The sequence below is a fragment of the Myotis lucifugus genome, unplaced genomic scaffold (genome assembly GCF_000147115.1).
Source record: "Myotis lucifugus unplaced genomic scaffold, Myoluc2.0 scaffold_342, whole genome shotgun sequence".
Lineage (NCBI taxonomy): Eukaryota > Metazoa > Chordata > Mammalia > Chiroptera > Vespertilionidae > Myotis > Myotis lucifugus.
In genome coordinates, this window is record NW_005871390.1 from 652,697 (window position 1) to 665,565 (window position 12,869).

The 12,869-nt window shown below is 57.0% G+C and overlaps 1 protein-coding gene across 1 annotated transcript; it reads right to left on the minus strand.

The window, feature by feature from the left end:
• Positions 1-8,673: 8,673 nt before the first annotated feature.
• Positions 8,674-10,727, minus strand: GADD45B (growth arrest and DNA damage inducible beta). The gene is made up of 4 exons (XM_006101149.3): positions 10,446-10,727; positions 10,252-10,353; positions 9,654-9,876; positions 8,674-9,399 (listed from the first exon to the last, which is right to left on the minus strand). Exons 1-4 carry the CDS (start codon positions 10,487-10,489, stop codon positions 9,286-9,288), a joined length of 483 nt encoding a protein of 160 aa, XP_006101211.1. The 5' UTR covers positions 10,490-10,727; the 3' UTR covers positions 8,674-9,285.
• Positions 10,728-12,869: the final 2,142 nt, after the last annotated feature.

The following is a 12,869-nucleotide window of genomic DNA, read 5'->3' on the forward strand; positions in this document are numbered from 1 at the left end:
GCCTGGGGCTGGGAGGGGATCGGTGAGGCGCGCCGGGGCCGCCGCCGGCGGGTGTCCCCGCCCCCTCTGCCCCGGGCGGCGGTAGACACCGCGCCTGGCAGGCACCAGAGGGAGGCTGGCACCGCCGGGCTCGACAAGGGGTCGGCGGCCAGCGCTGGGGCCTCCCGAGCGCACCGGCTGCGTGCCCAGGGCGCACCCGTAGTGGCGCTGGTGAGGGTCGGGGCCTCAAATCTGGAGAAACTAGGACGGGCCTCTGCACTTCGCCCACTCGGGGATTTCTCTGTCTCTCGCACAGCCGCCTCTGTCTCTAATTATCCAATTTAGAGGCCGAGGGAGCCGGGACTCCTGCTTGCCCGGGAGGGCGGGGGGGGGGGGGTGTCTGGGGCCTGGGTCAGCGCCTCTCTTCACCCCCAGAGCGTCTGGCGAGAGAGTTGGAGTGGAGGGAAGGCATAATGAGGGTTCTCAAGGGCAGCTTTGTGCGAAAGCGCTTTCGGGCATTATCTGGTTTCACGTCGCCACGTGGGAAGGCGATGAGGACTTTCCCTTTTATGAATGGAGAAAACTGAGTCACGCTAGCCAGTAAGCTGTCCGAGACCAGATTGAATCCGAAGCTCTGCAGCTGTCCCTCCCTGTGTGGCCTGAACTCTGCCCCTCGGCCCTGCTGCTATCGCAAAGGCATTTATGGCGCGCCTGCTGTGTACACTGCGGCGCAAACACCGCCCCACGCGAGCACGCCTGTGGTCGCAGGCTCACACTGCAACGCGCACGGGACTGCGCACAGACCAGTGTGCACGAGGGTCTTGGGCTGCCCCACAATACCCCGCGCCCCACTCCACCCCTGCCCCAGAGCCTGGGAACCTCTGGCGCCCTGGAATGGGGGGTGGGGTGGGAATGAGGAGGAATAACAATGAAGGGAAAGGACAGGGAGGGGCTGCGAGGAAACCCCCCTGCCCCTTCTCCAGATGGAGCTTCTGCAAGTGTCTGCAATGGGTCTGCCGGCTGCAGGCCAGTCGTCCTTGGGGGAGGGGTGCCACCAGGGCTGTGTGTCACTCTGAGTCATCTGGGTCTCAGGAGGGAAATGCCGGTCACCATAGGCCCCTGGATATCTGCAAGGCTGTTGGTCACTGGGTGGGTGCCTACCTCACTACACGGGGGACTGGGGGTGCCTGTGTGCAGGTCTCTGAGGCGCCATCATTGCACAACTCCAGGGAGCAACATTGCCAGACTTCCCGGGCCCAACAGATAAAGCCATGCTCCGCATTGCCTCCCCGCTCACGCTGCCCAGCTTCCATAGGGCACCGCCGGAACCCTGAAAATCTAGCAGAGAGGCCACACCCTCTGCCTGGAACTTGGGGTCAGGAAAGAAAAGAAGAAGCAGGACTGAGGCACATGCCTGAGGCTCGGAGAGGGCACCCCAGGCCGAGGGGACCACAGAAGGGACCGTGGAGACAAGGCGGGGAGCTGGACAGGGCAAGAGGTCTGGCCCTGACCCCAGGGGACACCTGATCGCTGCAGCTCCATCTTACCTACTGAATGAGCCGAACCAAAACCGTGCGCCAAGTCCCTGGGTTGCCCGTAAACCTGAGGTGGGAGGTGCTACCTCATCTCCTCCGCCACCCCAGAGCCTGCCTGCGGCGGTTCCCAACACCCCACAGCTTTCCTGAGGCCGTTCTCTGCCCGGACACCCTCTGGGGAGGCGGGAAGGACCAGGAAGCGATGCCTCAGCAGAAGGGCTGGGTGAGAGTTGGTGGCCTGTGTCTCTGAGACGGTGGCCCTGGCTGTGTGTTTTTACTCACCAGCTATCGGGCCCTTGCTGTGCAGTAGGGCCCATGCCAGTGTTGGGAACAAGATCAAGAGAGGTGTCGCTGCCGTGTGTGCCTCAGGCGATCCAGCGTCTCCATGTGTGCCTGACAGTACACGTCTGGGTATTTTTTGGGGGGTGTTATGGGTTGAGTTGTGTCCCCTCAAAAGATAGTGGAGTTCTCACCCCCAGGACATGTGCATGGGACCTATTTGGAGGTGGTATCTTGGCAGATGATCAAGTTAAGATGAGGTCATGAGGGACGGTGGGCCCTGATCCAACACGACCGACCAGTGTCCTTCTGAGAAGAGGACATTCAGACACACAGACACACTGAGAGGGCAGACCAGGTGCAGACACATGAGAACACCCACAAGCCAAGGAACATCAGAAGCCACCAGAAGCAAGAGAGGCCTGGAAGGATCGTCCCTCACAGCCTGAGAAGAAACCAGTCCTGTCCCCACCTTCATCTCAGATTTCTGGCCTCCAGAACTGGGAGCCCATAGATTTATGTCAGGGAAGCCCCCCAGTCTGTGCTTCTTTGTTACAGCTGCCCCGGGAAACTCATTCAATGGGAGGGTGAGAACAATAGTGTGTGTGCGTGCGTGTGTGTGTGTGTGTGTGTGTGTGTGCGTGTGTGTGTGTGTGTGTGTGTGCCTGTTTGCAAGTCTGAGTACCTGACTGTCTGCAATGCACACGTGCAAGCACATGAGTGGCGGCATGCGTACATGTGGCCATCATGCCCACTGCTTAGAATAAATAGTCCTCGGGCCACAAGACACATCTGCTGCCTCCCCAAAGAGAGTAGGCCCCAGGCCACCTGACGCCTCACGGAGATGCAGAGCCATGTTGCAGAATCAGCATCTCTGAGTTGAGGTTGAGTGGGAGGGGTCAAGGTAGAATCATGTGACCCTAGTTGGTCAGGAGTTCTGGGAAGCCAGGCTCACTCTGAGGACTCCAGGAATTCGAGGCCCAGCCACAGGTGCATGCGGACTGCCCCGACCCCATGTAGCAGCACAGATCCTCACGCTAGGTCTACCCGCAGGCGCACAGTAGACAGGCAGACACAAGGTCCAGGTAGAAGGGACCATAAACAGTCGAATACCAACTCACATAATAATAGCTAACGCTCTGGAAGGCTCCCCACTGTTCTGAATGCCTGACATATTTCACTGGTTTTAATGCTCACAACAGCCTTGAGAGATGGTCCCTCCCACTAGTCGCCCCATTGGGCAGGTAAGGAGACTGAGTCCAAACAGGTGAGGCAACTTGCCCAAGGGCAGGTGGCTGGCCGCCTCCACAGGAACGGGTTCCAGCTCCTCTGTGCTGGGTTGTGTCACTGTATTTGGCCAGGACCTAGCCCTTGGCAGGCCAGTGTGTGTCCTTTACGGACAAAACAGTCTGTCCTGCAGAAGGAGGTCACTGATGGGTCAATTTAGTTGTACGGGACATAGGCCTCGGGCTGAGTCTTTATGCCACAAACATTTATGACATGCCAACTGGGTCCGGGGCCTGGCTCTGCCATGTGGGGCCTGGGGTGGACAGAACGGCTCTCTCTCAGCCCTCTTGGAGTCTGCAGTCTAAACACAGACAAGAAGCCAATGATGACAGGACTAAATATGTCCTTGCAAATGGGGGAGGTGCCAGGAAGAGGAGGTGGGCAGGCAGGAGACAGGCTCCAAGTGTCCTGTCTGGAGGGCTTCCCTGAGGAGGGAGGAGATGAGAGCAAAAAGGAGGAGTTCGCCTGAGGAAAGGTGGTGGGAAGGGATGGGCGAAGGGTTCTAGGCAGAGAGATCAGCACATGCACAAGCCAGAGGATCGAGGGCCAGGTGTGCAAGCAGTGTCTGGGTGCAGGGTGTGGGTGTGTGTGTGTGTGTGTGTGAGGGGATGCTTGCTCACTATGAACTGTGTTCATGACTCAGAGTGCCTTCCTGTGTATCCTGTCTGGGGACCACAGATACAGGGAGGCGATACAAGTCCAGACTGTGGGAGTGACACGTGCTCCCACATGGATGAACCCCCAAACATTATGTAAGTGAAGGAAGCCTTAGAGCATGTGATTCCATTGATAAGAAATGTCCGAAACAAGGAAATCCACAAAGACAGAAAGTGGAATTCCTGGCTGCCAGGGGCTGGGGGAGGGGGAGGGGACGTGACTGCTCATGAGTTTTCCTTTTGGGGTGATGGAATGTTCTGGAACTAGACCGTGGTGATGAGTGTACAACTTTGTGTAGAATTCTAACAATCACTGAATTACCCTTTAAAGGGGTGAATTTATGGTATGTGAACTATTTTACGGTATCTATCTCGATTATATATAAATATAAATAGATATAAAGTCCTAACTCTGCATCACAGAGTTAGGGGCTTGGTCCCTGACTGTCACCATCCGGCTGTGTGACCTTGTGCAAGTCGCTGCTCCTCTCTGAGCCCATGTCGATAATAACACTCTTTTGTATGGTTGTTGTGAGGATGAAGAGAGAACAGGGTGCAAGGGCTGGCCCAAAGCCCCATCGGTGATTTTTATTTATTATTTTTTACACCTTTACTTCTTGATTTTTTTAGAGAGAAAGGAAGGGATGGAGGGAAGGAGGCACGGAGGGAAGAAGAGAGAGGGAGATTTGTTGTTCCACCTATTTATGCATTCATGGCTGATTCTTTTTTAATATATTTTTACTGATTTCAGAGAGGAAGGAAGAGGGAGAGAGACAGAAACATCCATGATGAGAGAGAATCATGGATCGGTTGCCTTCCACAAGTCCCCCACTGGGGATCAAGCCCACAACCCAGGCATGTGCCCTTGACCGGAATCGAACCTGGGACCCTTCCGTTCGCAGGCCGACGCTCTATCCACTGAACCAAACCAGCTAGGGCCATGGTTGATTTTTGAATGTGCCCTGACTCTCATAACCTTGGCATATAGAGATGATGCTCTAACCAACTGAGCTTCCCGGCCAAGACTCATCGGTGATTTTTTTTTTTTATTGCTCCTCCCAATATCACTGCCCTATCTGTCTGTCTCATTCCTGGCCCCCATAAGAGCCTGGTCCCCAAGTCCAGGGGTGTGCTATAAGCTTCATGACGTGCTCACAAGGCCATTCCCCTTCTCCAGGCAGGGAGGGTTCAAGGAAACAGTTGGAATCCTACAATCCTTGAGGCCTAGTGTATTTACACATCAGTCACCATGCGTGTGGGTCTGTGTCTATGCTGTATGTGTACACATGTAGACATATGCTGGAGAGATGGGGTGGGTCTGTTGGACAGACATGGAAAGGCAGCTCAGAGAAGCTAAGCAGCTGGCCCCGGAGGGTGGGGGTGTGTGGTGGACTTGAGTAGGTACAGCGTGTACGGCGTTTAGGAAGCTGTGTGCATGGCTCCGGGGTGTGTGCCTGCCTGCATGCATGCGTGTCTTGGGTCCATGAGTGTAGGTGTGGACAGAGGCAGCATGGGAACCCCAAGGTGAGCATGCACTCCAGGCACCCCAGCTGGGGAAGCGTGTCTGCGTTCACCCTCCTGGTGAGGTTGCCAAGTGTCTCCTGGGACCCAGAGAAGTCACCCCTAGCGATGACAGCCTGGTGACCTGTGGCAATGTCTCCCTGGCCCATCGTGAACGCTGGTGTTGGGGGGAGGAAATGGGGAGGGCGAGCCCTGCTCCCACCATCACCCCAGGGGCTGACTAGCTAGCTACCCACAATGCAAGACTCCTAGCCTCCACTCCGGGCCTCAGTCTCCTCTTCTGAAAAAGGGGACAACAGCCCTATCCTCATGGGACTGTGGTCAGAGTTAAGAGGTTTTGTGGACAGGGAAGACGGAACTCCTGCTATTAACTCAGTGACAGAGCAGGGATCTCAGGGATCGCCTCCCCACCTACCCCCACACACCCTGGAGCCTCCTCCCTTACACCAAAAGGTTGTGGGCGAATATGAGAGGCAACCAATCCATGTTTCTCTCTCACATTGATGTTGCTCTCTTTCTCTTTCCCTCCCCCTCTCTCTAAAAATTAATTAAAAACAACAACAAAATATGTCCTCCTGTAAGGATTTTTTTTAAGTGCTGAAATTAAAAAAAAAAAAAAGAGTCACGGCCCTCAGCATTCATACTGATGAAGGTGCACGGAGTTTGGGGTTCATGCTGATGAGGGTGCACGGAGTTTGGGGTTCATGCTGATGAGGGTGCATGGAGTTTGGGGTTCATACTGATGAAGGTGCACGGAGTTTGGGGTTCATACTGATGAAGGTGCACGGAGTTTGGGGTTCATGCTGATGAGGGTGCACGGAGTTTGGGGTTCATGCTGATGAGGATGCATGGAGTTTGGTGTTCATGCTGATGAGGGTGCATGGAGTTTGGGGTTCTTGCTGATGAGGGTGCACGAAGTTTGGGGTTCTTGCTGATAAGGGTGCATGGAGTTTGGGGTCCCGGGAAGCTGCACCTCGCCCTGAGCCTTCACTTCTCCACCTGCAAATGAATATAAAGTTTCAATAAGATGGGGACAGGGCCAGCTGAGAGGTGTTGTAGCCTGGAGCAAAAGAAAAACTCAGCAATGTTGATCTTATCTAGATTTACAATTTTGTTTACCAGGGCATTCCCTCCCCCTCCCCCCCCCCCTCTCTCTCTCTCTCTCTGTTTGCATTTCAGTTTATAAAATAGTGCTTTAAAATATTCTTTTCTTGCTGACTGAATTTTTGGACGTTGCTCTCCTCAATTTTGCACAAAGGCATGTCTCCTGGCCTCACCCTGGTCTCCACTGGCTGGTTCACAGGGTGGCTGTGAAAGTGGTAACAATGGCGAATGGTTTTTTTTTTTTCTTTCTTTCTTTTTCAATATATATATATTTATTGATTTCAGAGAGGAAGGGAGAGGGAGAGAAACATCAGTGATGAGAGAATCATCGATCAGCTGCCTCCTGCATGCCCCCCACTGGGGATCAAGCCTGCAACCCAGGCACGTGCCCTTGACTGGAACCGAACCCGGGACCCCTCAGTCCACAGGCTGATGCTCTATCCACTGAGCCAAACCAGCCAGGGCGGCGAATGGTTTTTTTATACTTTCTGTGTAGGAGGTACCGATCTAAGAAATATACATTTCATTGACCCTCCGCAACAATCTACCAGCAGGTAGCATTACTATCCCCATTTTGCAGAGGGGAAGCAGGCACGGGGAGATAAGGAACCTGTGGGCCCCAGGGCTGAGTCCCGCCCATGCCCTGTTCTGTCCTTGGGACCCAGAAGCCTGCAGTCTTTCTTGCTCCTACTGCACAGGGGACCTAGCGATGAGAGGGTCAGAGGTCACTAGGCCTTCCGGATGGCCAGGGTCACGGTGGGGACAGAGTGGCCCAGGCCTATGGGCAGAACCTGCAGGGATGTGCCTCCCTGGGAGGAGCTGACCTAACTCCAGGCCACAGCTGGGCTGACCTTTGTCCATGCTAGTCCTTCCCCGTGGGGCCCCACCTGGGGGGGGGGGGGATCCCTCCACCTCCACTCCCCGCTCTCCAGCTCCTTCTCAGGGATCTCCTCCCCACCTACCCAACACACACCCTGGAGTACCCCTTCCTTCCACTGGGTGCTTCGGTCTGGTCTCCCCACTTGTCTCCCTCACCCCCTACAGGGATTTATTTCAGCCCCCTTTCAGCCCCTCTGTGTTCCCTCTGCCTCACCCTCACACCCCTGTGCTCCCCCTACCCCCTATTCAGGGGTTTGGGTTCCTCCTCTTAGAACCTCCCCTCCCCCACCCTCTACAGGTGTTCCTCTGCCCCTCCTACCCCAGGTTCCCTACTCTCTCAGGGCTCCCCTCCCCCATTTGGGGCTCTCCCCTTCTCCCAACCCTCGAAGGGTTCCCGCCCCTCTCCCCTCCCCCTCCTCCTCCCCCTCCCCTGGGGACTTCCCCCCTTTCTTTTGCTCAAACCTATCTTCCCCCCTGGGGCTCCCCCCAGCCCCATGACTCCTGAGGGGCCACTGGGGGTTTTCCTCACTGCCCACGTGGCTCAGTGGAAAGGTCCTGGCCTGCGGTCGGACTCCCCCACTCCATACCCAGTTCCCAGGCCAGGCCTCCTGGCAGAGGGTAGGCTAGGTTGCCCTGGCTGAGCCCACCCCTCTGACGGAGGCCACGCCCAGCTCCCAGCCCAGGGCCGGAGGAGGGGTAGTCATTGCACGCAGCTTAGAGAGAAAGCAGAGGTGGCCGCCCCTACAGTTTCGGTTTAGAGGCAAAATGCAGCAACATGCCAAGCCCAGCTGGGCCAGGAACAAGACTTCCTGGAGTATTTTTCTGCTTGTTGATTTTAGTTTGGGGGAAAGGTTTTTTGTTTTTGTTTTTTTCTTTAGTGCAGTGAAGAGGCCCATCCCAGTAGGGAGAAAACCCGGGGAGGGGGCACCCTGGGGGGTCCCCAGAGGAACTCTAGCTGCAGGGTCCAGACTCCCTGAGGCAGTCTTGCTGTAGGTCACAGGTGCCCCCATGACCTCTCTGGACCTTGGGCTCCGCTGGTGGCTGTGCAGGGGCGGCTGGGGGTGGGGGGGGGTGGGGGGCGCCTACAGCCCCTCCCCATTGCCTCTGAATGTGCCCAGAGCTTGGGGTTGGCTCCAGCACAGCCTGTACCAGCAGTGGCACGGCGGCCAGGTTTCGTAATAAACCGGTCTTTTAATTGCTACAGGGCAGGAGGGAGAATTAAAAAAAAAAAAGAGGCAAAGATTTGTTGGACTTGGGTGGCGCCTGGTGCAGAGAGAAGAGGCACTGTTTTGAGAAGGAGCCTGGAGCTGCTAACAGGGACTTAAGTAACATTTCCTGGTGAGCTTGCGAGAGGGGGCTGGGGGCGGGGCGGCAGCGCGAGGGGGAGTGGGAGTCCTGGGAACTCGCCGAGGCAGCACAAACACAAGCACCCAGAAGCTTTAGACATTTATTACAAGGCCATCCTCATAGAAGTAAAATAGATGTATGTATCTGTAAGCTTCCGGTCTCTCTCAGTGGTTCAAGTCACAGTGCAAGTAACAAAATAGATTGTCTGTTCGGTTTGCAAACTGGGAGTTCATGGGTACAGAGCAACATCAGCCCGTTCCCAAGTCCCAGAGTTTAGTTCTGGCCAGGGCTGCAGACCCTCGTCCACCAAGGCCCGTTTGCGTGTGCAGATGTCAGCTCCAGCCTCTAGAAGGGCGGGGGGCGCCATCAGTCTCACCCCACCCTCCAGTGTGGAGTCCATGTCCTCCCCCGCTGCAGCTTCTGCTCCGTCAGAGGCCTGAGCTGCAGCGTCCCCTCTCCTGCCGGCCTGAGTTCCCCTCTTCTCCGCTTGCAGTGGCCGCCACTGGCGCTGTTCCAGGCTCCCGGCCCTGGGGGTGGCTGCGCACGCCCCTCTCCTTGTCTCCAGTCTCCAATGATTCTGCCCCCGATGGTCTCACAGGTTAGTTTGTTTTGGGGGGTTGTTCTGGGCGGAGGAGGGGTCTAATATTTATTTTGTTTTTTTGGCAGCAACTTGACAGGTTCTGATGCTGGGCGGAGTCTCAGCGCTCCTGGAGGGAAATGTAGGGGACCCACTGGTTGTTCCCCCGGCTCTCTTCGCAATAACTGGCTACCTCCACCAGGCTGTGGCTCTTCCAGGCATCTGTGTGAGGGTTCTGTGGGAGGGGGGAAAAAACGGGGTTCAGTGGGAGTCCGAGGAGTGTGCAGGGAGCCTCCCTCTCCCAGGGCCCCTGTGGGGAAAACAGGCTGGCTCAAAATAGCTCGCGGGGTGATGAGGCCGCTGGGGCTGCCCACGGGACATGCCGAGCGTGGCTGAGCACTGAGCTGGTGCAAGCCCAGCCAGCTCAACTTTGTTGACAAACACGGGCCCAGGTACTGGGGCGGGACAGACCCAGGATGCCCAGCTCACCGTGACCAGGAGGCAGTGCAGGTCCCGGGCCTCCGCGGTGTCCTGGGTCTCCGCTGGCTCGCCCAGCAGCTGCGCCAGGCGTTGCATGCCGGACACCCGGACAATGTTGATGTCGTTGTCACAGCAGAAGGACTGAATGAGTGTGAAGTGGATCTGCAGCGCAATGTCATCCTCCTCCTCCTCGTCAATGGCCAACAGGCACAGGACCACGCAGTCAGGGTCCCTGAGGGGCCAAAGGAAGGGGTCGGGTCAGCTGGGGGCCTGGGGAGGGCCGCGGTGCACAGGGGAGTTTGCATAAACAAAGAGAAACCGCAGGTCTGCAGGGGGGCAGCGTGTGCATGCAGCTGGAGGGGGGCGGGGGACGCAGGGGAAGGTAAAGTAGGAGCATAATGGGGGGACGCTTGCAAATGATGCAGCGTCAGGATACTGCAGCTCCCCCCCACCCCACCCCCCACACACAAACAGAGAGGTTCTCCATCCATAGTGGGGACACTTGGGGAAGTCCCAGCCCCGAGCAAGAGAGGGGTGCAGCAGAGAGCGTGCAGAGCGCAGGAGGGATCTCCACCCGCACCCAGCTGGGGACCGGGGTCTGACTCACACATTCATCAGCTTGGCCGACTCGTACACCCCCACGGTAAGGCGATCCTGGCGCTGCGCGGCGACCAGCAGCTCCTCCACCGCGGCGCTCACCGTCTGCATCCTGGGACAGAGGAGAGGGGGGTCAGCGCCCGGCCGCTCACCGGGCGCTCGGGTGCCCGCCCGGCCCGGCCCGGCCCACTTCAGTCTACTTACTTCTGCGCCGCGTTGTCGCACGCCACCAGCTCTTCCAGAGTCATGTTGCAGTTATAATCCACAGTGAAAAATAGCCCACGCCAGTCCCGAGGGAGGAAATGCAAACTCCGAGGCCGGAGAGCCCAAAACCTTCCTACGGAGCCCGAGTGTTCGGAAGACAGCGAAATCTGCCCCACAAAAGACGGGGGGAAAACTGCGAAGTCTCAGCAGGAATAATCCAGGGTTTGGCGAAACGATGTCTCGGGTCCTCCGCGTCAGCGATCTGCTCCCGCCGCGCCCGGCGGCGCCTTTTAAAGCCTTGGCCGCCGTCCGCCCCACCCACTGGGGAACCCACGAAAGGCGATTGGCTGGCGGTGGAGAATGGGCGGGGCGCCCGTGGGGGGGTTGCCCCACGTGGGGCCAGGAGGAGGGCGCCTGGGGAGCGTGAGTGCCAGAAAAGGGAAAAAAAAAAAAAGCAGAAGTTTTTTCTACAGATTTCCCGGCAGCCCGCGCCGCGTTTCGGGGCGCGCGCGGGATTTCCAGCGCGCGAGGCGGCCCGGACTTTCGGGGGGGCCTGGAATCCCCTCCCAGTCCCCGGAGAGTCCCGGGCCCGCGGTTTTCCCAGGTTGTGCTGGGGGCTTGCAAGAGGAGGGGGCCCGGCTTGCAGCCGGATCCCTCCCCGGAGGTGGTGGTGGTGCTTTCCCCCAGTCGGAGACCCTTAGACACTGAGCGATTTAACTTCTCTGGGCCTCTGTGCACCTACCTGTCTAATGGGCAGGCAACGCCAGCCTCCTTGGGTTGGAGGGGGCGTTTTAAAAAGGGGGGTGAGGTACACATTAAGCGCTTAATAAACTGTGGTGGTCGCGGGAGGTCGCCTCGGAGTCCCCAATGTTGGGGGCTGCGAAAGGAGGCCTGTTTCCCACCTGTCCTATGAGAATGCACACCGGCTTCATCCGGTTGCAGGAAGCATGACAGAAAATAAAGGGTACACAATAAACCTTAAATAAATGTCACTTGGTGGTCCGCAGGAGGTCGCCTCCGAGGTCCCCAGAAGCAGGGGCTGCAAAGTCCGAGGCGCCCTAGGCGAGCCCGGGCTCCCTCTCCCCACCCGCGGAGATTTTCAGGGTAGGAAGCGCGTGGGAGGCGCAGGTGGTCGGGTCTCGGTGCGCGGCGCGCCCTGTGCCGGGCCTCGGGTTCCATCATTTGAAAGCTTTGGACATGTGGTGTGGGCAGATATCGGGCCGGAGAGAAAGCCTGGGGAAAATGGTCCGGGCTTGCGCCTCACTCTGTCACCTAGGGTTCCCTTGCAATGATAGTCGCCACCGACTATCATTTCCTCCGTCCAGGGTGAGCACTGCTATGTATTTAGTGCGTAGTGTACCAGGCTCCCTGTAGCGTAGTTCATTAAATCCTCAAGGACCCAGGAAGCAGGGGCTACACGTATCTGCACGATGCAAAAGGGGAAACTGAGGCCGCCTCTCCCTCAGGCCACTGGCTACTTGTTCTCGTAGCCACACGTGTGCGCCAGGAGCGGCTGCACGCGGGGACGGCTGCCAGCTTCACAGTCTCCCAAGGAAGGCAGTTCACGAGCCAGGCGGGCAGGCCTGCGGGGGACTCTCTCCCACGGCCGATCGGGGGCTCCGGGTGACTCACAGCTGTGTCCCCTCCCCCGCCAGCCTGGGGTCTGGACTCAGCCCCAACGCTCGGTTCCCCAGGCTCCCCGCCCAGTCCGGGGCCGGATTGATGCATCACGCCGCCTCCGCACCGCCCACCTTGGAGTCGCTAAAGGTCCCGGGCGCTGAGAGGCGTGGCGGCGCCACCTGGTGGCCGATTTGGGTCCCTGCGTCTGCAGCGACTAAGGGATAGACCGGCGGGGCGGAGTGAAGAGGGCTGGATGACAGTTGCAATATATATATATTTTTAACATATTTTATTGATTTTTTTACAGAGAGGAAGGGAGAGGGATAGAGAGTTAGAAACATCGATGAGAGAGAAACATCGATCAGCTGCCTCCTGCACACTCCCCACTGGGGACGTGCCGGCAACCAAGGTACGTGCCCTTGACCGGAATCGAACCTGGGACCCTTGAGTCCGCAGGCCGACGCTCTATCCACTGAGCCAAACCGGCTAGGGCGACAGTTGCAATATTTTATATACACAACATTTTACACATGCAACATGTACTTAATAATATCAGAATGCAATATACTTTAGAAATCAACATTTATGCAAAAAAAAATCCATGATGAACAAAATATCAAGATTTTTAAATGTACCTGGACAAGGGCCAGGACTTAGGGGAAGGCCAGGGAGGTGAGCTGTGCAGGTGCAGGACCAGATCCTGTTTATTTACAATTTAAAAAATTGTTTGGTTTATCATGGATTTTTTGTGTTGATTTTGATATAACTAATTCATGAAAATACTTACCTTAATGAATGAGTTTT